The sequence below is a fragment of the Onychostoma macrolepis genome, chromosome 13, assembly GCF_012432095.1.
Source record: "Onychostoma macrolepis isolate SWU-2019 chromosome 13, ASM1243209v1, whole genome shotgun sequence".
Taxonomy (NCBI): Eukaryota; Metazoa; Chordata; class Actinopteri; order Cypriniformes; family Cyprinidae; genus Onychostoma; species Onychostoma macrolepis.
Genome location: NC_081167.1, coordinates 16576299 through 16597994, shown reverse-complemented (window position 1 = coordinate 16597994; position 21696 = coordinate 16576299). Strand labels below are relative to the sequence as shown.

Here is a 21696-nt window from a genome sequence, read left to right as displayed (position 1 = left end):
CAGAGGCCTTCACTGAAATGTGTTTATCTGTACCTGGGCTTCAATTTTTATTTTATTTTTATAGTAAATCTGCTGTAAAATTGAGGAAAATGTGTGCATATCATTACAGATGATCTTTTTTTCCCTGTAGATTACAATGTAGGATATAAATAAAAGTGTTACTCAAAGACTATATATATATTAAAAAAAAATATATATATATATATATATATATATGAAGAGTTTATTTGCAAAACAGATAACTCGTTTTGTAAAACGTTTTTATAAATTTTCATAAATCATGTTTTAATACTATTTTATTATGTTTTATTATTATTTAATCAAAACAACCCAACCCATATTTATTGATATTAACTGAAAAGCAGGATAAAAAAAAAAACATGATTTTTGAACATTTTTTAAAACTGAGTTATCTGTTTTTGCAATTGAACTCTTCCTATATATATATATATATATATATATATATATACATACACACACACACACATATATATATATATATTTTGAACAGTAGGTGAAGTGTTTTGAGCTGTAGTTTACCCTGTGATTAAACATGTATTTGTTTATAATGCAGTTAATCAGTACAAAAGTAAACACAAAGACTTTTGAGTCATGTTTCACATACTAAATATTAATTTATAAATTATTTTTAAATAATTGTATAAAAAAGTATTTTATAAAAACAATCCGACTTTAAAATATAAAAATAAAACACCTTTGAAGAGTAAAAATAGGGAGAAAGTGTTACTTTAACATTACTGTACTTTTACCCTTTTAATCTTAGAGTATATATATATATATATATATATATATATATTAGTGCCGTCAAACGACTAATCACGATTAATCGCATCCAAAATAAAAGTTTTTGTTTACATATGTGTGTGTACTGTGTATATTTATTATGTATATATAAATACACACATGTATGTATATATTTAAGAAAAATGTGTTACGTTTATATATTAAATATATTTATATATGATATAATTTATATGAAAATAAATGTTTACATGTAAAAACATGTAAATATTTTCAAAATATATGCTGTATGTGTGTGTCTTTATATATACATAATAAATATACACAGTACACACACATATATTATGTAAACAAAAACTTTTATTTTGGATGCGATTAATCGTTTGACAGCACTAATATATATATATACACTCTAAGATTAAAAGGGTAAAAGTACAGTAATGTTAAAGTAACACTTTTCTCCCTATTTTTACTCTTCAAAGGTGTTTTATTTTATATTTTAAAGTTGGATTGTTTTTATAAAATACTTTTTTATACAATTATTTAAAAAGAATTTATAAATTAATATTTAGTATGTAAAATATTTGAAAGAAATGTTTAAAATGAAGTAAAAATTAAACTGACTCAAAAGTCTTTGTGTTTACTTTTGTACTGATTAACTGCATTATAAACAAATACATGTTTAATCACAGGGTAAACTACAGCTCAAAACACTTCACCTACTGTTCAAAACATTGTATAATTGTTGTTGTTATTACTATTATTTTTATTTTATTTTATTATTATTATTATTATCGTTATATATATTATTATTATCCTTTTTTTTAGTACCAAATAACAATGAAAAAAATGGAACAACAATTTAGGATGCCATTTTGGCAAAATAAGATCAGTGTATTTTTTTGAATGATTTCAGCTTTGACTGAACACACTATACACAAAGATTTGATACAAAACAATGAAAAATTCAAACATCTGACTTAAAGATGAATTTACAAATGTGATTTTATCGAGTCATCATTTACAACATGTCTGATGAAAGATTTTCTACAATTGCACAGAAAAACATGTCCTTTTTTGCAACAATTAAAGCAACTCTACTCCTAGAATGAGTCAGACTCTAATGAAGCTAATCATTTGATTTCCAGAACCAAAAACATAAAATATTACACAGTAATACAAACATATTTACTGACTGCTGTATCTATGTTAAAAAAGATACAAGTGAACGCACCATTGCTTATCAGTCAGCGAGAGCTTAGAGGCTTTCGTAGTGATAGGAGAAGGAGGAGTGCATACAGTCATTTTCCACAGGAGAGTTATAGCGCATAAAGCAAGAATAGGTCTCTGGCTGTAGGCCGTCAAACTGTAGATTCAGCCAGTCTTTCTGAGGAGCTGCGTGTCTGCTGGCATCAGTCAGGATTCGGTTGAGGGCCATAATGTAGCTCAGGGCCATCTGCAGCGTCTCATATTTGGAGAGTTTCTTGTCCTGACCCCACTGAGGAACCACTTTGCGGAGGCGGTCGAATGCGGTGTTCAGGCCCTGCATCCTCTTCCTCTCTCGAGCGTTGGCCGCCATCCTCCGCCGCATGGCACTCTCAAACTTCTCTGGGTCTCTGGAGTCCGACTCCGACCCTGAATCTGCACAGCTCGGGCTGCGGGGCTTCATGACTCCTGGGCCAAAGGTCCTCAAAGGCCAACGCTGGTCTTGTAAACGGATCCTCTGAGGTGGAAAATTTCCTCAGACGCAATGTTCCTCTTGTTGTCCGTGTAGTGAAGTAAATCCAGATAGTTGTGCTTCTGCTCTGCCATAAGAATGGCTGATGCTTATATAGAGTTTTAACAGGTGGCAGCAGGTGGAGCCCCACCCTTATTGCTTCATCCAAACATCCATTATTATTAATGAAACACACATATCCAACAGCAGGACTAGAGCACTCAAACTAGCTCCCTAGCCCACCCCCCATTAACTCAAACTTTAATGACATTCCAATTAACTTTGGCTGGTCTATCACTGAAACCATGCGTTAAAAACATAGATAACTTACCATCTGGCCAGGGCCACTGCATCAACCAGGGGTGGATGACAAGGACCATTACCTAATTAAAAGTGCATGCATCTTTAAGCAAACATGACATCTTTGCATTTCTTAGATGAGAAAATTGTTTGCAAGTAATTGCCTGTATTGATTTTGCCATTAAATTCTAGCTCTCAAAATGTGCATTTATTTTTTTTATGTCTTATGAAGACTTTAACATTTTAATATAATCATTAATACTAATTAATAATGTAATATTCTTTCTATAAATATATTATATACTGTATGTTAGTTGTATTAAAGTGATATTTAAATATTACAATGATTATATTTGATATAGCTAGATAAATAAAAAAATAAATGAAAACAAATTGAATATTTAAGTTAATATAATAAAACATTCTTATATTATATATAAACATCAATATATAAACTTGTGAAAATGAAGTTTGTATGTTTAGTAGATTGGATTTTAAACTACTGAAGTAAACTAATGACAATACCATATGAAAAACATTTCTAGGACAATAAATAATTGATTTAAGTGTCTTAATGGGACTGAGATAGACAGAAGTCTTCGGCAAGCTGTCTATCTCAATCTGTTCAACGTGAATCATATAAAACGGGTAGATTCAGTCACAGTTTCACCCTAAAGCCTGTTGAGCAATAAACTCATCATCATTGCTACCTTTAATAGTTCAGTGGGAAGATTTTTTTCTTAATTAATATTAAAGACATGTTTTTAGATTAATATATTAATTAAAAACGGCAAATCTGTCTTTGACACTGACTGAATAAAAAAACATACATTTTGCAGCTTTATCCAGTATAAATAAAAATAAAATGCACAATATAATATTAATTATATACATTATATTAATAAAATACATTAAGTAAAATCATTGTATAAAAATACAGTATTTCTCTTTCAATATTTTCCTACAAGCATAAAGTAGCATTCTATGTTAAATATGTGCTCTAAATACGTATATCAGTACATCAGTTTTGTGTACTAAAGATCTTGTACATAATTCATGTGGTTCAAGCCATATAAGCTCATGCTGTCAGGTCATTTTGCATTGGACAAGTAATTTTGCTGTTCAATTGGGCATATAAACCCAATCCACTGGTTTGATTTCATTGATTGCAGATTGGCATGGCTGGCCAGCTGCTGCTTGTCTTGTTTAAAGGGCTTGGTCCAGACATGTAGAACAGCCTTGTTTTTCACTCATTCACATGATGGGCTTGTCTGGAGACAGAGGCTGTCCTATGCAAAAAGGCCATATGTTACAAGCTAGGCCTGTAATTTTGAGACAATGTTGAGCAGATTATAGATTTACTCAGTCTTGAAGAGGGGAAAGTGAGAAGGTATATTACCAGTTTAACAGCTTAAGCCAGGATTTAGTAAATCTGATTTTCATTTAAAGCGTGAAGCAGTTACCATTGATTCCAGAGGAGAAAATGTTCCTAAAAATCGAATGTGTAATCCTCCAAACACAAGGAAAAGTGACAATCTATTGCGATGATTAAACTCCTTAACAGCCAAACCACAGGCCTAAAACAGAGAATGAGTCTGCATCAATACTGCTAATGAAAACTAATATTATTAATTTTATTAGTGTGTTCTGAGCTCTGAGCTACGAGTAAACTGTATCAAACAAACAACCGCTGACAAGAAGATAATGCTAAGCTAAGGTTCACTTCTATCTGGAGAACAGTTTGAGGTTTGCAGACTTCAAACACAGACATTTAAAGATATTTTTGATCAAATTTATAGAAAAATCATATTGACCAATGAGGTCATAGAGAAAAGTGAGGCATATTGTGCAAACACCGACCCCTATAGAAGATGAGAATTTAACCCCCACCCCACCAACACCATCAAAATAGGGCATCTGGTGAGACGAGGCTAGTCACTGTAATTAGGTCAAGCAAGGTGCTTGTAATTTCATGCCTATTTGAACCTTTTTTTCCCTTCTAGTTATGTTTAATCTTAACTGGTCAATGAAGCAACGTCTTATTGTAGCTAGTCAGTTAGACAAAAGAATCAATTTATATTAAATTATTATTATTTATGGAAACATATGTACATGTTGTTTTCTTTTTTCTTTAAGTATTGTATATTTATTTGATGCAATGTACATATTAACAGATTTAAATAATCAGAAATATGTTTCAGATTTCATAAAATGCAAAACAAAAGGCAAAAGAAAATGTTACTTTAGCAGCACTGTTTAATCATAACAGCCTTACAGAGTTGTCGTTTTTAATTTGTTTAACATTCAGATATCGCAATTTTTTTTTTTTTTTTTTACTCTAGGACAATTAAAGATTTGCACTGCATAATAATAACAGCAAAGAACCTAGATAGGAAAAAAAAACATTTGTCATTAATCAAAATTAACACATTTAATTAATAATTTATAATTATTATCATAAAAATCATACAAGCAAGCTGTAGTTGTGCTTGGTTACAAAAATGAATATGTGTAATGTGTATGTACTGCATATATAATAATTATAATTATTATATATGTGTGTGTGTGTGTGTGTGTGTGTGTGTGTGTGTGTGTGTGTGTGTAAATGTACGAGGCTACTCACAAATAATTTTCATTATCACTTTGCAGCAGTTTGGTTTCAGTTTGAAATACAGAAAAATGACAGCAATGGCAGCATAAGTGACCAGAAGACACTGGAACCAAAATCTATTTTAAGTATGCTATGTATGCTGGCAGTGACATCCACAATAACAGGACTTTGTTTTCAAACCACCACTACATATACAGTAGTTTACAGATCTGTATAAGGAAACGTGTTGGTTTTAAAATAAAGCAATTTCCAGATAAAAGTTAGATTATATCAGGATAATGTTATAGAACATATAGCTGTCTTGATAAACTGAAATGCACTAATTAAAAGTACATTCCTTCTTCCTGTAATGGTGTGAATTAAAATATTTGGCAATCTCTGTAAACTGGTGTTGGCTCCCAGCATCATATGGCCCCCCATGGTCCTGCTGTCAGATAAAACACATGCATATTGTTCTATAATTAGTTACTTCCTTCCTTCTTTTAAATTTTCATCAGATTTAATGTTTCCCACTATGCAACCCAGTAAATTTCGCTGTTAGGCTATATAAAAATTGGGATGCAGCAATGCAGCTGAGAGAGGTTTGAGATGACTGTGCTCAAAACACTCATCTTTATTCAACCCATGTGACACATCTAAAAAAAAAAAACACTTTATATAGACTTAATACATAATCAGTGGAAATACTCGATTAGCGATTAGGTGTGGATATTGATAAGCAATAGTCCTTCTTATTCGTGTTCTGTTGCAGTCTTTGTTTACATTACTTTATGATAAATATCGACACCATCCATATAAAAACACCGCAAACTACCAAAGTTACTAAAACATTAGGATCTTCTTCAAAGAGCGAACGAGGCTGCTGGTTTCGTTTGTTTTGGATGACATAAGTAATACAAATTTAAGAGTTTTATTGCCGAAACATTCTTTTAAGTAACTGTTTTCATGTTATTGTAATTATAGCCTACGTGATGAGTGACAAGTAGATGGTTTTGTGGTTTTGTAGATCGGCTAATCGTTTTGTGGTTATTGTAAAAGTTATTTTTTAGAACAATTTTTGGATGATATTCTCATTTCTTTTTGTTCGGAAGATTCTTCTAAAAATAAACACAAAATACTTCATTTTGTGTCTGATTTTATTTATTTTTTTCATTCTTTCCATGTCTACAGGTCTTATTTATGTATTTATTTGATAAATGCTTTAGAAATTTGATGAAGGTTTGCTGGCTGAATGTGGCCTATTGTCAGACATGATTCTGACCTCCAGGTGGTGCTCAGTACTCTCTTCAGCGTTTGTGAATGCATTTTCGCTGCTTTTAATTGTAAAACGTCGTAATCAAATGAAAACAAAAAGAGTAATGTACGCCCAAGAAAACACCCAAGTACACCATCTGTTACTAAAGGTAATTTGTTTTCATTTGCTTTAATTCATTTTACTACACAAACAAGATCTAATTTAATCATTTAGTGAAGTACATTTCTTCATTTCCTCCTTGATGTGATAAAAAATTCCCTCTTAAGTATTTATGCAGACAGGGGAAGGTTCTATGTTGAATATCCACAGGTAGTCAGAGGGATTCACAGTGTTCAGTGTGCAGTTTGTGCACCAGAAAGTGTTTCACAGCTGTGTGAGTCACTGGTAACATGTGGTTAGCTCACTGGTCTAGCTAGTGTAAATCATAGCATTGTTAGCACATGCTAATGTGTGTTTACAAAGCAAAGCCAGTAATTACGCATATAAAATGCTTATATCTTGACATAGCTGTGAAGCTAGTCTTGTGTATATTGGCAATATTTTATCTTGGCAAAGTGTCAGATATCCTCAAGTATATACTACCATATGTAAGCAAGAAAGTCACAGACAAAGAACAATAACATGCTTGTCCATCACTCAGAGAAAATCTCCCTGTGTTCCTCAGCTGCTTCTAGCAAGTTCATGGGTCAGAGAGATCATGAAAGCTCATCAGTGTAGCTTTTAGAATAACAAGACTTTCATCACTGTGTTTTGTAGATTATTGGACTAGGAATAAGCACAACAAATATGAAATTCAGAGCAATTCAAACAAGATAATTAAGTTATCCACAAGGCATGAGTTCCTATTTGTTGCTTTGCATTGAGTCATGGGGAATGTTCTAAGGATGGGATTTAAAGGGAAATGTACACAGTAAAATGCTGACGACATTAGGTTACACCAACGGGTCATTTCTAGAATTAGAAAGGTATCTTCAGTTTAGTACTGTTCCCTCTGAATATGAACAGAGATTTTTAAATGTTTTTGAAAGAAATCTCTTAGGCTCACCAAAGCATTACTTGTTTGATCAAAAATGCAGTAAAAACAGTAATACTGTGAAATATTAAATTCATTTTAAAAGTCTATTTTAATATATTTAAAAAAAAAAAAAAAATTTCAGGTTTATTTGATGAATAGGAAGTTCAAAAGAACAGTATTTATTTACAACAGAAATCTTTTGTACCATAATTGTATTAACAGCCACTTTTGTTCTATTTAATGAGCATCCTTGCTAAATAAAGTACTGCTTTCTTAAAAAAAAAAAAAAAAAAACATTACTGACCCCACACTTTTGAACAATATACATTGTGTGTATACAATATACATTATATACATAGACCTCATTTAAACATGTTCATCATATCTTTAAATGAGTCATTTGCAATTTATTGCTAACAATAAATTGCTAATATTGCTAATCCTTGGTGTTCTTAAGTAAAGAAGTTATCTATTTATGGAAATTAAAATTGTTTTACATAGTGAATGAACACAAAAACTTGTTCCATCACAGAAACTTTACATTTTATTGAGAGCAATGTACAGTACAAAACATCCACCTTAAATAACTCAAATTAAGCCAAATTTCATCCAATCTGACTCTGAGGCTTCTGAATTACAGCGTGAGTTCTCATCAAGACCATGAGCTCCCTTTAGCACTCAGAACACCTCCGTGACTCTAAACAAACACATTTATGAGTGTCAAACGTCAAAATATTGGCAAGAGTAAAATCTGATGAGCTCACTGAATCTTAAGGTCAGGAATCTGACCACTGAGCTGCTCATCACTTTGGGTTCTGTAACTGGGCCTTCCTAAACATGACTCTTTATGGTAGTAATAGTGACCATAGTCTCTCTTAGACGAAGACTACAAATTCACACATATTGCACAGTGTCAACTCAGACCTCATTTTTTGTGCAACTGTCCTGGTCTGAAAATTTGTCTGTTTGGAGTCCACAAGGCATCAATTTATCTTGCTGCAAGCTACATTATGACCAACAATACGGCACATCAGATCAGTTCCACTGGGAAAATCCCGCTTCCCCTCCCTCCCCCCATCTATGCAGGAGAAATCTGGTGATTGGTGGACAGGGGCAGTTGTTGTGTATTTGGGACTTGTCCGTCCGCCCGCCTGCCCCAGTGGTGTGGTGTTTTTTTAACGCTGTTCTTAGGTGTGTGAGAGCCTGCCTATCTCTGAGCAGCGACGTCCCTCTTCTGTCACACCTCCAGGGGGTTCTGGGGCCCTTCGGCCCCCTGCGGAGGATCTGGCTGGAGCCTGCAGATGGGCTTGTTGCACATGGGGCAGACGCTGCGAATTTCCAGCCACTTCACCAGACACCTGAGCAGGAGACAAAGTGAAAAGAGGAGAGACGGGTTTGTTATGCATCAGTTATCTATAGACTCAAGTGCTTTATGGCCACATCACAAGATGACAGGCTGAAACTGCAGGATGTTTTTGAATAACCAAAAGTCTGACAGGTGTTATTCAAGACCAATACTCATATTTAAGTTGCAGCTTAATTTGTGGTTCTTGTGTTTAGTGCCTCTAACAACATTCTGTGTCAGGAATCTACATGCTTGGATGTTTTTGAAGGAATGTGTTGTTTTAAATGTTCAAATTGTAAAGTATCAATCAGTGTTTACAGCATCCTGATGTTTTATTTTCAGAATACAGAAAGATAATGTGAAATGTTGGGTAATGTGACCAGATGGTAAAATATCGTACTTTTTGTGAAACGCATGAGAACAGGGGCAAACCCCTAGTTCATCCCGGCTTCGAAACTCTTCCAGGCAAACTGCACAGGTCTGCTGAAGAGTGAAAAAGAATGGATGAAAAAACAGAGACAGCCAGAGCCAGAGGTCTAATTTTCTAATTTATTTATATTTTATTTAAATATTTATATTTTCTATTTTAAACAATTGTAATAGTTCCAAACATTGTTAATACAATAATGTAGATAGTTGGCTAAAAATCTAAATTCTTACTCACTCTGTCATCCCAAACCTTGCTGGAACAAAAAATTATGCAGCAGAATGATCAAGCTGCTTTTTTTAATATAAGGAATATGAGAGTTGATGGATAGTCCCAAAATCAGCTTGGATATTCAGCCTAAATTCTTTTGTGTTCAACGGAAGAAAGTAAGTCATACAGATTTGAAATGACATGAGGGTGAGTAAATTATAGCAATGTCAGAGTTTTACATTGAACTAAAGGTATTGTTTTAGCAGTTTCTTACTCCAAGAAGACTCAGTTTTTTCCCTGGACCTTTTAGAATGACCTGTAAGAAGAAAATATTTTATTTAATAATATTATTTATAATTAGCATATGCATGTGCGTATAAATAAATTAAATAAATAAATTACCTCATTATATCCATATTGTTCTTGTGTGCCCTGTCGCCTCAGTCTGAAATATAAAAATGTAGCATTACATACATTAAAAAATGATCTGTTTTCCTTCACATTCTTTCACTACAGCAGTTTGATGTATTAATGCATTCAGCTTATTAAATTTTTTCCCCTTTGTTTTAAATTTCATTTCTCTGTTTTTCCTTTTTCATAATTTGAAATGGACTTTTATTATATTTTTACTTACTTTATTATTTCCTATGGAAAGGACTATGAATTACCATTGTCTATGAAATAAAATGCTACATAAATACAGTTGCTATGTGATGCTTAATACAGCTATTTATCTTCATTTTGTGTAAATACCCACAGCACTTTCACTCTTGAAACTACTAACTGCTGATACCTGAACAAGTAGCAACAGAAGATCATGCTCAACATGAAGATGAAGAGGCCTATCCCAAGAATGATGACATAGACATTGAGTGGAAGACGACCGGTGATGTCTGTGGTCATTTTGCAGAATTTGACTATAATCTGTTAATCTGCGTCACATAGGCATGCTGCAAGAGAACAAACAAAACCATGATTTTTGTCAACAATATTTGTTAGTGTTTATAGTGGGAGTCATGGGAGCTCAAGACTGCTTAGGATTTATTTTTGCTCATCCTTTTTTTAATCAGTAAAATGAATACACAATTGAAATGGAATAAAAGCATAGACATTGTGAATCTGTTATGCGAGTGGGTCGGATATTTCTTTTTGTCAGACCCTTGAAAGACAACACACATCACTGTGATTCTCGTGTGCGCTTCTCAGTGGCCCCTGCATGCATATTGCATACTGTGAGCCTGCGGACTGTCCTCGTGTTTCTCAACTCCATGTAACACTGCTCTCATTGTTGGACCTCGCTGAGCAGCATGAACTTTTCACTGTAATACATCTTTTAAAACTGAAAAACAAGAGATGTCACAGTGGTGTCGGATGATGTGTTCAACAGATAAGTGCAATAGCTTATGTTTTAAAGTTTATTATTTACTGTACAGTTTATTATAGATTGCACCTGGGTTCTGTCCCTCATAAAAGTTATGAGGGTAAAAATTCAACTTAAAATGTCTAAAAACAGTATGTCAATACATTTTATTATGTCATTTTTAAATCACAGCAAAATACAGCTGTTAATGTGCACATACAAAATTCAACCGAATTTTCATGCAGTGTATTGATGTAACCATACTATGTCTTTGTCTTTGTTGTGATGGAAAAAAACGTGTCATCTTGTGTTTTTATTAAGCTGGCTAGCTAGCTGTTTATTTACTTAATCAAGTCTTGAAGAAGTCCTCCAAAAGTCCTTGCTAAGTGTACCATGTTGACTTTTGGGTTCAAGCTATTTCATCACACATTGGAGAATTTCCAGAGCAGTGAACATTATTTAGACAACAATGGTTTAACCTATATCCTAAGGCAATACAAGTAAATAGCAACACAAAACCAGTCAGCATGACGTTACAATGCTTTTAGTTGTATCTTTGAATCCAAAACGGATCAGTTGCCTCTATAATTTGGTAGAGAGAATATTCCTCTGGGCTCTCTGACAAAATATAAATGTTTTCTGTAACATGTCGGTCAGTATTTTCAAACTGCCATAGACCCAAACACTATTAGCATAAAGAATAGACATCCACACTTCACTGCACTGTGCTTGCCGACTGAAACAAAAGCAGACAAGAAATGCTCCATTGTGCTGAAGTGCAGCGACAGTAGAAAAAGAATGCTGTTGTTGTGATTGGCTACAAAAAATAACATTTATTAATTCAGTGTGTAAATTATATATATTTGGCAGTAGAAAAGGAATGCTGTTGTTGTGCTTGGCTACAAAAATACAATTAATTAAATGTATAAATTATATATATTTGGCAGTAGAAAAAGAATGCTGTTGTGCTTGGCTATATATACACAAGCTCTTCGGTATGTTTTAATAAATTAAAACTGTATTTATTTAGTGCAATCTGCAGTTACTCAAACATCTCAGTGCTCTTTTTGAAAGCGGAGTTAAAGAAAAGGTAAAAAGACACTCAAATTTAGCTGTATCAATCAACTACAACTGAAAACAGAAATAAATGGTGCTTGAGGGCCAGTAGATCCTAATGGGGTGACAATGTACTACATGAATGAATTTCAAGCCTTTTAAATGCAAGTTATGGATTTAATGTCTTATTATTCAACCATTAACCATCAATTTTCTTACTGTATACAGATTTGCATTTTCAAAAGAAAGAGCAAGAGAGCGTTTGGCAACGAGAGTGAAGCCTGGCCAAGTCTGTGCAGAAAGACAAACACTAGTGGTGCAGCCTTTCTGCCATAAAGCCACCATCTGGTCTTTCTGTGAGGGGTTGAGGGGGAGGCAAGAAATCTGAAGGCCTCACCAACCCAGCCAGGAAGCACCATTTGGGGGAAAACAATAATAACTGACCTCAGGGTCGAACGCTGCCAAACAACCACACAATATTGTGTCTCACAAAACAGATACAGACACATAGTGTGTCTCTCTAGGCTGCGCACAAGTTCAGGTCTTGGAAGAGAGTGTGCCAACCGGGAGAAAGGTAAAAAGGCTTGGGTTTTCAGGTGAAGGAGGGGGTGGAAGTAATATAAGGAGGATTTTAGTTAAACATTGATAGAAAGCCAGTGGGAGGGTCGGGGCTCTGTGAATAACACATGATTATGGAGCTGTCCAGATTATGTAGCCACTAGAAATGAAGGGAAGAGGAGGAGGAGGAGGGGGTTATGATTCATACTCACCGTTACACCACTGGATAGGTGCTAGATTGCTCCACTATACCAAACGATCCAGTAACTTGTGTCCAAGGAGACAATGTTGAAACCGGGCCAAAGGAGTGGGCTGATCCCCTCACTCAAAACCAGATGAATAATACAAGTTTTACACTCCCAAAACTCCTACCACAAAAACACGGCTTTGAATCTTCAGTGCCTCTGGTTAACACATTACGATCACCCACCAGCTCCTCACTGGCGTATGGAGGAAGGCAGGGCGATTTTGTTTTCTTTGTGTTGAAACATTTACAAAGCCAAGTCAGTCATTGTTGAAACCTGTGTCAACACGGCAACAAACATCAACACCTACTTCTTGGTATCTAAAAGGTTTCGTTCAACCACAGGCAAGTTAAAAGAACACCATGCGCTCTTTTTTTCCAGCATCATGATCCAAAACCAGATTTGCAATGTGTCTTTGACATCGATAATGGATCACCATCTACCTCCGCTTGACGTGAAGTTGTTGTCACTGGCTTTTTTCATTTTTATTTTTTTTTTTACCTCTCTGTAGAGTCACGATAACAAAACAGTGAGAGAGACAATGTACATTACAGAGAGTCACAGATTTCTTTGTCTATTTTCAAAACATTGTCACAAGGCTCACCCCTTCTTGCCGTCAGCCACTTTCCTCTAGTCTTCTCGCTCAAGATTATCACCCTCACGTTACAATCAAGCGTTTTCCCTGGTAACAAAGGAAGAGGAAGAGCGGTGGCACACAGCCGTCAGAGCAAGAGCTTGTGAATGCAGCCCATTCAAAGCTGTGTCTTCCTCACACCATCTGGTCTGGCTTCTCTGCTACAGAGACACAAAGGATAAAATGCATTTTCCAGACAAAGTGATGAGATTCCTGTTCGTTTCCTGTGCCTTTTCCAGCAGCCCTGCCTCCACGTAATGGTGCCGATGACTTCTCTCCTGCTCAGTTTGTAAACAGATCTCTGCTCATGTGATTCGCTGTCTGGATCACAGCTCTCCTTTCACCCGCCCCCTCCTCGCTCTCCCCCTCTCCCTTTCTATCCTATGCTCTCTCTCTTCATCCTATTTCTCTCCAGCTGAAGGCTATTAGGAGGTGACAGTGGCCAGGCGAGCAGACAGGCAGGCCGAGTCAGACTCTCCCTGATGACTCTGTGTAAGACAAGGCTGGGAGGGGAACGAGGGTTGATTCACTTTGCTCGACTGGCAATCACCAAAACAGCAAGAGACTACAGAGGGAAAACAGTGAGAGTGTGAAGCAAGAGGAAAAATATAGAATAGAATAGAATAGAATAGAATAGAATAGAATAGAATAGAATAGAAGGATACTCTGAGAGCAACCCTACCGTATAGCAAAAAATGAAAAAAGAACATGTGACAGAAGCAGTGACGCCAGTCATTTCGTCACTGCAAAAATAAATAAATAAACAAACAAATAAACAAAACACAGCTAATTACACAGTTTAAGTCAACTGATTTAGTGAGTGTTTTTAACTCAGGATATATACAACTGGTGATTCATGTTGCACAATATCAGAGTGTTATGTAAAAGGTGCTTTTGTTAAATTTCCTTGAAGATGTCAAGTTAAGCTCAATCGATAGAATTTGTGGCATAATGTCGACTGACAAAAATGTTTGGCCTTGTTGTCTTTAATTTAAAAAAAAAAAGTGTTGAGGCACTTTGACCTTTTTTTCACAATTAAAGTGAAACGGGGCAAACATTTGGAAGATTTTAAAGAAATGTGAAGCTTGTAATTTTATGAAACCACTTAAATTATTATTAATTTAAAGAATTAACTGAATCCTTCTTAGAAATTCTTTGGTTTTGAGTATTATTTGTGCTTAAAGGTGTTTAGACCATTTTTGTTTATGACAATGCATTTTCATGCCAACAAAGTTGCAAAAATGGCAAAGCAATTTTCAAAAAAATCATGTTAACATATTGTTTGAACCTTGTGGTTAACTAACTTGAACTAAATTCAGCCAGGAATATTTCTTAAACCTATGAAAATAAAATCTTTTATTTTCTTCTCTTCTCTGAGCAAATTATGCAGTCATGTGAGCTTTTTGATGCACATTTAAGAATTGAATTGGTAAAGTTGCTTCTAATGCACTGGATGTAAACCCAGCAACTGTGAACCAACAAATCTTTCTTAGCTTCAGTTAACTGGGCCCATGATCAGATATCATGAAAGGACTTCACCTCATCAACAACCCCACTGAACAAAGATCCCCGTACACCAAATCAGTTACCATGTGATCACCTCTCATGGCTTCTGTTAAACTGGCAATTTCATTTAAACAATGCTCTATTGATCCTCTCTTTTCCTACCCTCTGACAACCAGGTACCCTCACAAATCACTGCATGCTTGGCAATCATCTCTGCCTGGATGAACGTCCATCATTTGAAGCTGAAATGATCAAAAACCAAGCTGTTGTTCCTTCAAGCCAAGAAACACCCTTGCCAAGACCTTGTCAATTCAATAGACAATTCGACCATCTTACCCATACAGAAAACCAAGAACCTTGGTGTCACACTGGACAATGAGCTGTCAACTGCAACCCCCATACTAACAACAGTCATATCGTGCAGATTCCTCCTGCAAAACATAATGTCAGACTGTGGTATAGGCCCCAATCTGCTGTCGTCTCAGCTACTGCAATGACTCCTGGCCAACCTCCCAGTGTGTGCAATCAAACCTCTGCAGTTCATGCAGAATACTGCAGCCCGGCTGATATTCAACCTTCCCAAGTACTCCCATGTCACATCTTTGCTGCGCTGCCTCCATGGCTTCCCATCCCTGCTCAAATCAAGTTCAAAACACCGTTCTAGCTTTCAAGGCAATCAAAGATCCTGTACCCTCCCACAGTTTCAGTAAACAGTTCTTAATATGACCATTTTGTGATTAACATTTTAATATAAAGATTTTTTTCCACTACAAAGAACCTAATGTGCAATGAAAGGTTAATGCTTTTGGTAAAAACTTTTAATTAAACTTTATTTGGAGTACCACTTGTGCACAATGCACATTTCTTAATATTGAGCCTAAAATGTTTTTTAATGTCAATACAGATGAGGATTGTATGATCTTTGAATAATTTCGACCTTTAAATGCAAGATATTTAAAGTGTACCTGAAGTATACTTGCAATAGTTCCACTTTAGCACAATCAAAATATACTTCAGTGTATCTTTAGTTGGACTTTAGTACTTCTGCACAATTAAAGTGCATTAAGTACAAAATTAGTTGTTCCAAATTAGCACACTTTAAGTATACCAGTTTAGTATGCCAAAAGGGTATTGCAGGGTATTTTTAATAAGTATATAAATATGTAGTATACTTAGCATGAAATAAATGTATTTCAAATACATTTTAGTATATTTGTTTTCACTAGGGAGCACTTGTTTGTATTTGTACAGGAAGCATTTCTTTAATTGTAGATAGCATTACAAATGCATGCTTGCCGTCTGTTTATCACAATGGTTTCATATGTGATGGTGCTAATGCACTTTTGTAGGTCATTCTGTATAAGAGCATCTGCTAACTCTCTTAAATGACATAAATTACATGTCAGTATTAGTTAATAACATCATCTAAACAGTTTTTTCCCCCCATCTTTATGGAAAAGCATATTTTTATTCTGTTTTGTTATAGCAAATATGTTTTAGTGGGCATTATTATTAATTCATTAGACACTAATTTGTCAGATGCACTTTATTGCTTAGCAAAGTATAACAAGAGGTCATCTCAACCTGAGAGTACATCATGTCTCTTAAAACAGATGCTAAATAGTTCATTGTGCGTTAACACTTTTAAATACAACAATTTAAGCTGCCAATCACCTCTCTACTAAGATCATATTATCCTTAAAAAGGAAGAAACTGAACACCCTGAATTACAGCCTTCAGTGACAAATATCAACATAATACTCAAGCATGTTTACCACGAAGGAACAACAACAACAACAAAAGCAATAAAAAACAAACAATAAATGAAAAATTCTGAATGTATAAAACGGATATTTAAAAGAGAACACACAAAATGTTTTTCATTCACCTAACAGTTGTTCTCTTTTGTATACATGTCCCATTTGTTTAAGCGGCTGTACACCGGAGTGTCTTCAATCTCTCTGTACATGTAAACCCCAGTGACACGGTTCCACTCCGTTCTGGGAATGACACTCTTGATTCCCTTGCAGTCTTCTAGTAGCTGCTTCTCCTGATCTTCCAAAGCCACAAAGCCAAAGAAGTTCTTGACACATTCGGCTGCATGGTATTTAGAATGAACTTCAGCTGTACGCTGGAACAGAGTTTGTTCGTTGGAACGATACTGGGTCCAGTACGCCTCCTGCTGATAGCCAAGCGTAGAGCAGCAGTGTTTCATACAGAGGAGCAGAAAAACAGAGAGGGAGATGATTCCCACCATCAACCAGCCCAACAACTAGATAAAAAAGAAGAGGTTATACATTTCAGTAAATGCCCAATGAAATTAGAAGTGTATTTAATTAAGGACTATAACAAGACTATATTACAGTGATAAATACCTGTGATTCATACTTTAGCTGGCGTTCAATCACTCTTGAGTAGTTCATAAATGGAGCAGGTACGTCCTTACATGGAAACCGGGCCATGATCTCCGGAGTCTTTGTTGTAGGAGGGAAATGATCCAAAGAAGAGGGGTCTACAAACTCACTTAAAGCACAGACATATGCCTCTCCTCTCAGGAGGGAAATAACTGACCAAGTGATGGGAGCAACAACTGCTCTCCCCAAAATGGAGCCCAACAAAGCAAAAGCAGCAGACAGTGATAATTTCCGACATTTTCTGGTGCGGCACTCTGACACAACGTCCCAGGTATTTCTATTGAGCATCACCCCAATGACAAAGAAAGCCAGAGCTGGCACACCAATAGCTGCCAGGCCATACAGGTAATTCTTCTTTGGTGAACACGGACAGTTAAATGCTAAAATATTGTATGCTGTCTGACTGGCTACTGTCCCTAAACCTATAAGGCCATTGAAGATCATGACATCTTTACTCTTGAAGAAGAGCGCAACAAATTTGAAGTTTTCTGAGATGAGTGCAGCCATCTTGTCCTGATTTTCTCAATGTGAATTAATGCAGATTAAACTTTCAGAGAGTCTCTGTAAAGTAAACCTAAAACACCGACAAAGACAGAAGAGTGAAGAGTCCTCCTTTGTTATCTGACACGATTATACAGAAAAGCAGAAACAGACTCTAAAAACTAGAGAAACGTAGATACATAAACAATATGCATGTGTACAAATCAGAAGATTATGAGATAAACATTCAATTCAAAGACCGATTTCATGCAGAAAAGCGCTCTAAACAAAGACCCTTTGGGCAAGTCTCAGCACGACACTGAGCCTGAATTAGAAACTAAAAACTATTTAGAAACGGAGAGACTTACATTCCATTGCAATGAGGTACAAATGGTCTCCCTAAACAGCCATAAAGTTTTACAAATATGTACAAACAAATGCAGTCAGCAACAGAAGTCCTTAAAACAAATGAGTTTTCTGTAGGTAGCTCATGTTGGTTGTGTTGAAGTAGTGAGGTCTTTCCTTCGCTCTGTCTGTTGTGTGCATGCAGCACTGAATCATCAGCAGGAACTACATCTGGTTCCAGCCCCAGTGGAAAGTATGAGCATTTAACTAAAACAAGCTGGGCAACGTCATAAATCAAATCACCTCCCCACATTAAGCAAAGCATGTCTTTTAAATTAATTCCCCCTATAATTATTGCATATTGGGAGATAAAACAAAAATGAAAACAAGGTATTATTACTGATAGTATACTGGCAACAAATATGTGTTAACACAAAATGGCTCTTCAAAATGCACTAGACTGAAACTTTTTTCTGGTCCTCAAGTGTTATGACAATTAAAAATAGATTTTAAAATAGTATAAAATATAATTTACTCCAACTCTGGGTCAAAATATTAGGGAGCCCCTTAAGGGATGTGGTGGAAAAAATACAGGATGGGAGGAATGTTGCATCCTGTGTCGAATTGTGCCTTATTAGTAAATGAATCCACGATAAAATGAAGTGAACAAAAGACAGAGTTCTTACTGATGCGGTCTGAAACCTCATTCAAAATAAAGTTCATCCACTCTTTCCTATCGTTGGTATCAGAAGGCACTGTACTTGGCACTGTACAGCATCCTGTTGTCTTCGGAGCCATCTTTATCGTTTGATTTCTGCATAGACCTGCGTGTTCGCCTCTCTCGTTATCTACACTATATGTGCGAATTGGTGGGCGGGGCTAAACAGGTAGTGATGTAGAAGCAAGCGTTGATTATCTTCCGAGAAGGCCATGTTTAGCGACACTATTATGTCATAAAGAGGCACATTCCACAACCTGTCGTTTTGGCAGATTAGTTTCAATATAAGCTGTTTTAGACTAACAAGAAATTTTTGAGTTCTGAAACATATAGGATGTTTTACAGTATATGATCTCTTTCATTTCAATTCAATTTCAATTCAATTTTTCTTTATTGTTGGAATTTCTTCCAAATATTGTCTCGCATCCCATAGCGTTTACTGTCTAACATTAATTCACAGCAGTACATATTACACAATACAATACACACACACAAAAGTACACATTGATGCACATCCATCTGCAGTGCAAAAAACTTAAGTATCTTCCATTCCTCAGAATCTTGCTGCCTACTTAGAACCCCTATTCTGATTAATTAATTTTACTGACTGATGAAAAAAAGATTTACGTAATCTGTTCAATCTGGCATATGGTACTCTCAGTCTTCTATTCAATGGCAAAAGTTGATATTCCTCATACAGAATATGGGAAGAATCAGACAATTTTACCTGTCAGGGACAACATTTTCTTCTTGTACAACTCATGAAAACTTGGCTCAAGACTTTTAGAACAATCTTAGAACAGTTAGATATCAATCTCGCCAGTCGAGCTTTGAGTTGAACGTGCAGAGAGACAGCTATACAAGCATATATGCCATATAGTACAACACTCTGTATTACAGATTGAAAAAACATGAGCAAAATCTGTTTGTTTGCTCCAAAAGACCTTAGTCTCCTGAGGAAATAAATACGCTGTTGTACTTTACAACAAACATACTCTATATGTGCACTCCATGATAAAGCAGTGTGAACATAGACACCCAAGTATTTATATGCAGACACTATTTCAATCGGTGTATTATGTATAGTCACTCCAAAGATAATTTCCTTTGTCTTCTTTTCATTTATAACAAGTGAATTCCTCTCACACCACTCCACTCCACTAATCTATCTGTACAATACTGATGCATACTGAGATCATCTTCACTCCCCAATAAAGACAATAACACTGTGTCATCCGAGAACTTCAGTATGTATGTGTTTACACTGTCAGATTTACAATCATCTGTATACAAAGTAAAAAGAAAAGGTCAACTCACACACCCCTGGGGCACTCCTGAATAAGTAACTATTGAATTCAAATATGTCTGAGTAACTCTAACTATCTGTGTTCTACCTATCAAAAATGAATAATACCAATGGATCAAATAAGGATTTACTTTCATTTGAATCATTTTTGTCAGTAGAAGCTCTGGCTGTATTGTATTGTATTGTAGACATGAAGTCCAAAAAGAGGGCCCGAGCTATAGTTTTAGGCTTATCCAGATGTTTCAGGATCAAATGTAACAATGTTACTACTGCATCTTCAGTACTACGATTTTGCTTATATGCAAACTGATAGGTACAAAACAGATTTCAGTACTTCAATAGGTTGGTATATTAACATTATATCAGTTAATGATATTACGGTATTTAACTGTAAATTTAAGTTAAAACCGTAAAACCTAAAATGTTGCTACCGTATTTTTTACGGTTGAATTCTGGCAACCACAGCTGCCGTTTTTTTTACCATAAATTTTATGGAATTTTTTTTACAGTGTATGGGCCGAAAATCAGCTAATTCCTCTGCCCCAGATTTCTTTGGAAGAGATATTACATGTGAAGTCTTCCACATATCAGGGATAACATGAGTATTTAAGGACCTCTGGAAAAATAAGCTGCCATACAGGTGCAAGCTCATCTGCCAAATTTTTCATGAAGATTATCTGGTCCTGTAGCCTTCCTCTGGTTTAATTGTTTAAAAATACTCCTCACCTGTTCAACTGTAAGATCAATTCTGTCTGAACACTCTGGTCTGACCGAATTAATAATACTCATACTCCAATCTAATTTCCCTTTTTCATACCTGTAGAAAAATGTATTCAACTGATTTGCAAACTCAATCTCATCATCTACTACTAATGACTTCTGTGTATCTGATAATCCAGACATTCCCTTCATGGTATCCCATACCTGTCTCGCACAATTACTTTTAAAAGAGAGCCATCTTTACCTCTCGTATTTTCCTTATCTAGACACTTTATTTGTTTTGTATCCTTCTTCTTAAAGGCAATCTTTCTCAAATTCATCACCTGCTTAACATCTTTAGTTATATACATCTTATAATTTGGATAGATTTTTATCTCCTTAGTTGGTATCACTGATTGCACACAGAAATCTATATAGTCTGTTATTACTGTAGATATTTCATTTAGGGAGCCATGGTAAAACACCTCCCACATAGTACAGTCAAAACATGCTCAAAACATTTCTCAGTTCATGACCCCTTTAAGCCATGTTAAGCATTTTCTAGACTATATAATGGTTTAACACAAAAGTTTTGTAAAATATTTTTTCTCCCATCCCTTATTTTTTTCACCACTTAAGGGACTTTGTTAAATACCTCTAGCGACAGAAGTGTTACAGTGACAAATTGAGCCTTTTTGTATTATTTTATTTTTACTACAGTATGGTGTATATT

The 21696-nt window shown here is 35.3% G+C and overlaps 3 protein-coding genes across 6 annotated transcripts; all 3 read right to left on the bottom strand.

The window, feature by feature from the left end:
* Window positions 1-2020: 2020 nt before the first annotated feature.
* atoh7 (atonal bHLH transcription factor 7) lies at window positions 2021-2431 on the bottom strand. Its single transcript, XM_058796696.1, has one exon. The coding sequence runs from the start codon at window positions 2429-2431 to the stop codon at window positions 2021-2023; it is 411 nt and encodes a 136-aa protein (XP_058652679.1).
* Window positions 2432-8188: 5757 nt separating this feature from the next.
* si:dkey-51a16.9 (RING finger protein 122) lies at window positions 8189-13839 on the bottom strand. 4 transcript variants are annotated; one of them, XM_058796684.1, is made up of 7 exons: window positions 13466-13831; window positions 12829-13366; window positions 10436-10592; window positions 10045-10087; window positions 9917-9958; window positions 9406-9488; window positions 8189-9018 (listed from the first exon to the last, which is right to left on the bottom strand). In XM_058796684.1, exons 3-7 carry the CDS (start codon window positions 10543-10545, stop codon window positions 8898-8900), a joined length of 399 nt encoding a protein of 132 aa, XP_058652667.1. In that variant the 5' UTR covers window positions 10546-10592; window positions 12829-13366; window positions 13466-13831; the 3' UTR covers window positions 8189-8897. The 4 variants fall into 4 exon arrangements, with proteins under 4 accessions (XP_058652667.1, XP_058652669.1, XP_058652668.1 ...); XM_058796686.1 differs by having other exon boundaries at window positions 9406-9485; window positions 12829-13839; XM_058796685.1 differs by lacking the exon at window positions 12829-13366 and having other exon boundaries at window positions 13466-13836.
* A 2702-nt stretch (window positions 13840-16541) lies between these two features.
* Window positions 16542-18453, bottom strand: LOC131552495 (calcium homeostasis modulator protein 2-like). Its single transcript, XM_058796322.1, has 3 exons — window positions 18264-18453; window positions 17377-17989; window positions 16542-17273 (listed from the first exon to the last, which is right to left on the bottom strand). Exons 2-3 carry the CDS (start codon window positions 17920-17922, stop codon window positions 16890-16892), a joined length of 930 nt encoding a protein of 309 aa, XP_058652305.1. The 5' UTR covers window positions 17923-17989; window positions 18264-18453; the 3' UTR covers window positions 16542-16889.
* Between the last annotated feature and the right edge of the window lie 3243 nt (window positions 18454-21696).

Coding starts and splice junctions, on each gene's coding strand:
- si:dkey-51a16.9 (XM_058796685.1), bottom strand. CDS start 10,545: ATGACCACAGACATCACCGGTCGTCTTCCACTCAATGTCTATGTCATC. Junction 10,088..10,435: donor TTCTGTTGCTACTTGTTCAG/GTATCAGCAGTT, acceptor TTTATATTTCAG/ACTGAGGCGACAGGGCACAC. Junction 9,959..10,044: donor AACAATATGGATATAATGAG/GTAATTTATTTA, acceptor TTCTTCTTACAG/GTCATTCTAAAAGGTCCAGG.
- LOC131552495 (XM_058796322.1), bottom strand. CDS start 17,922: ATGGCTGCACTCATCTCAGAAAACTTCAAATTTGTTGCGCTCTTCTTC. Junction 17,274..17,376: donor AGCTAAAGTATGAATCACAG/GTATTTATCACT, acceptor TTTTTTATCTAG/TTGTTGGGCTGGTTGATGGT.
- atoh7 (XM_058796696.1), bottom strand. CDS start 2,431: ATGAAGCCCCGCAGCCCGAGCTGTGCAGATTCAGGGTCGGAGTCGGAC.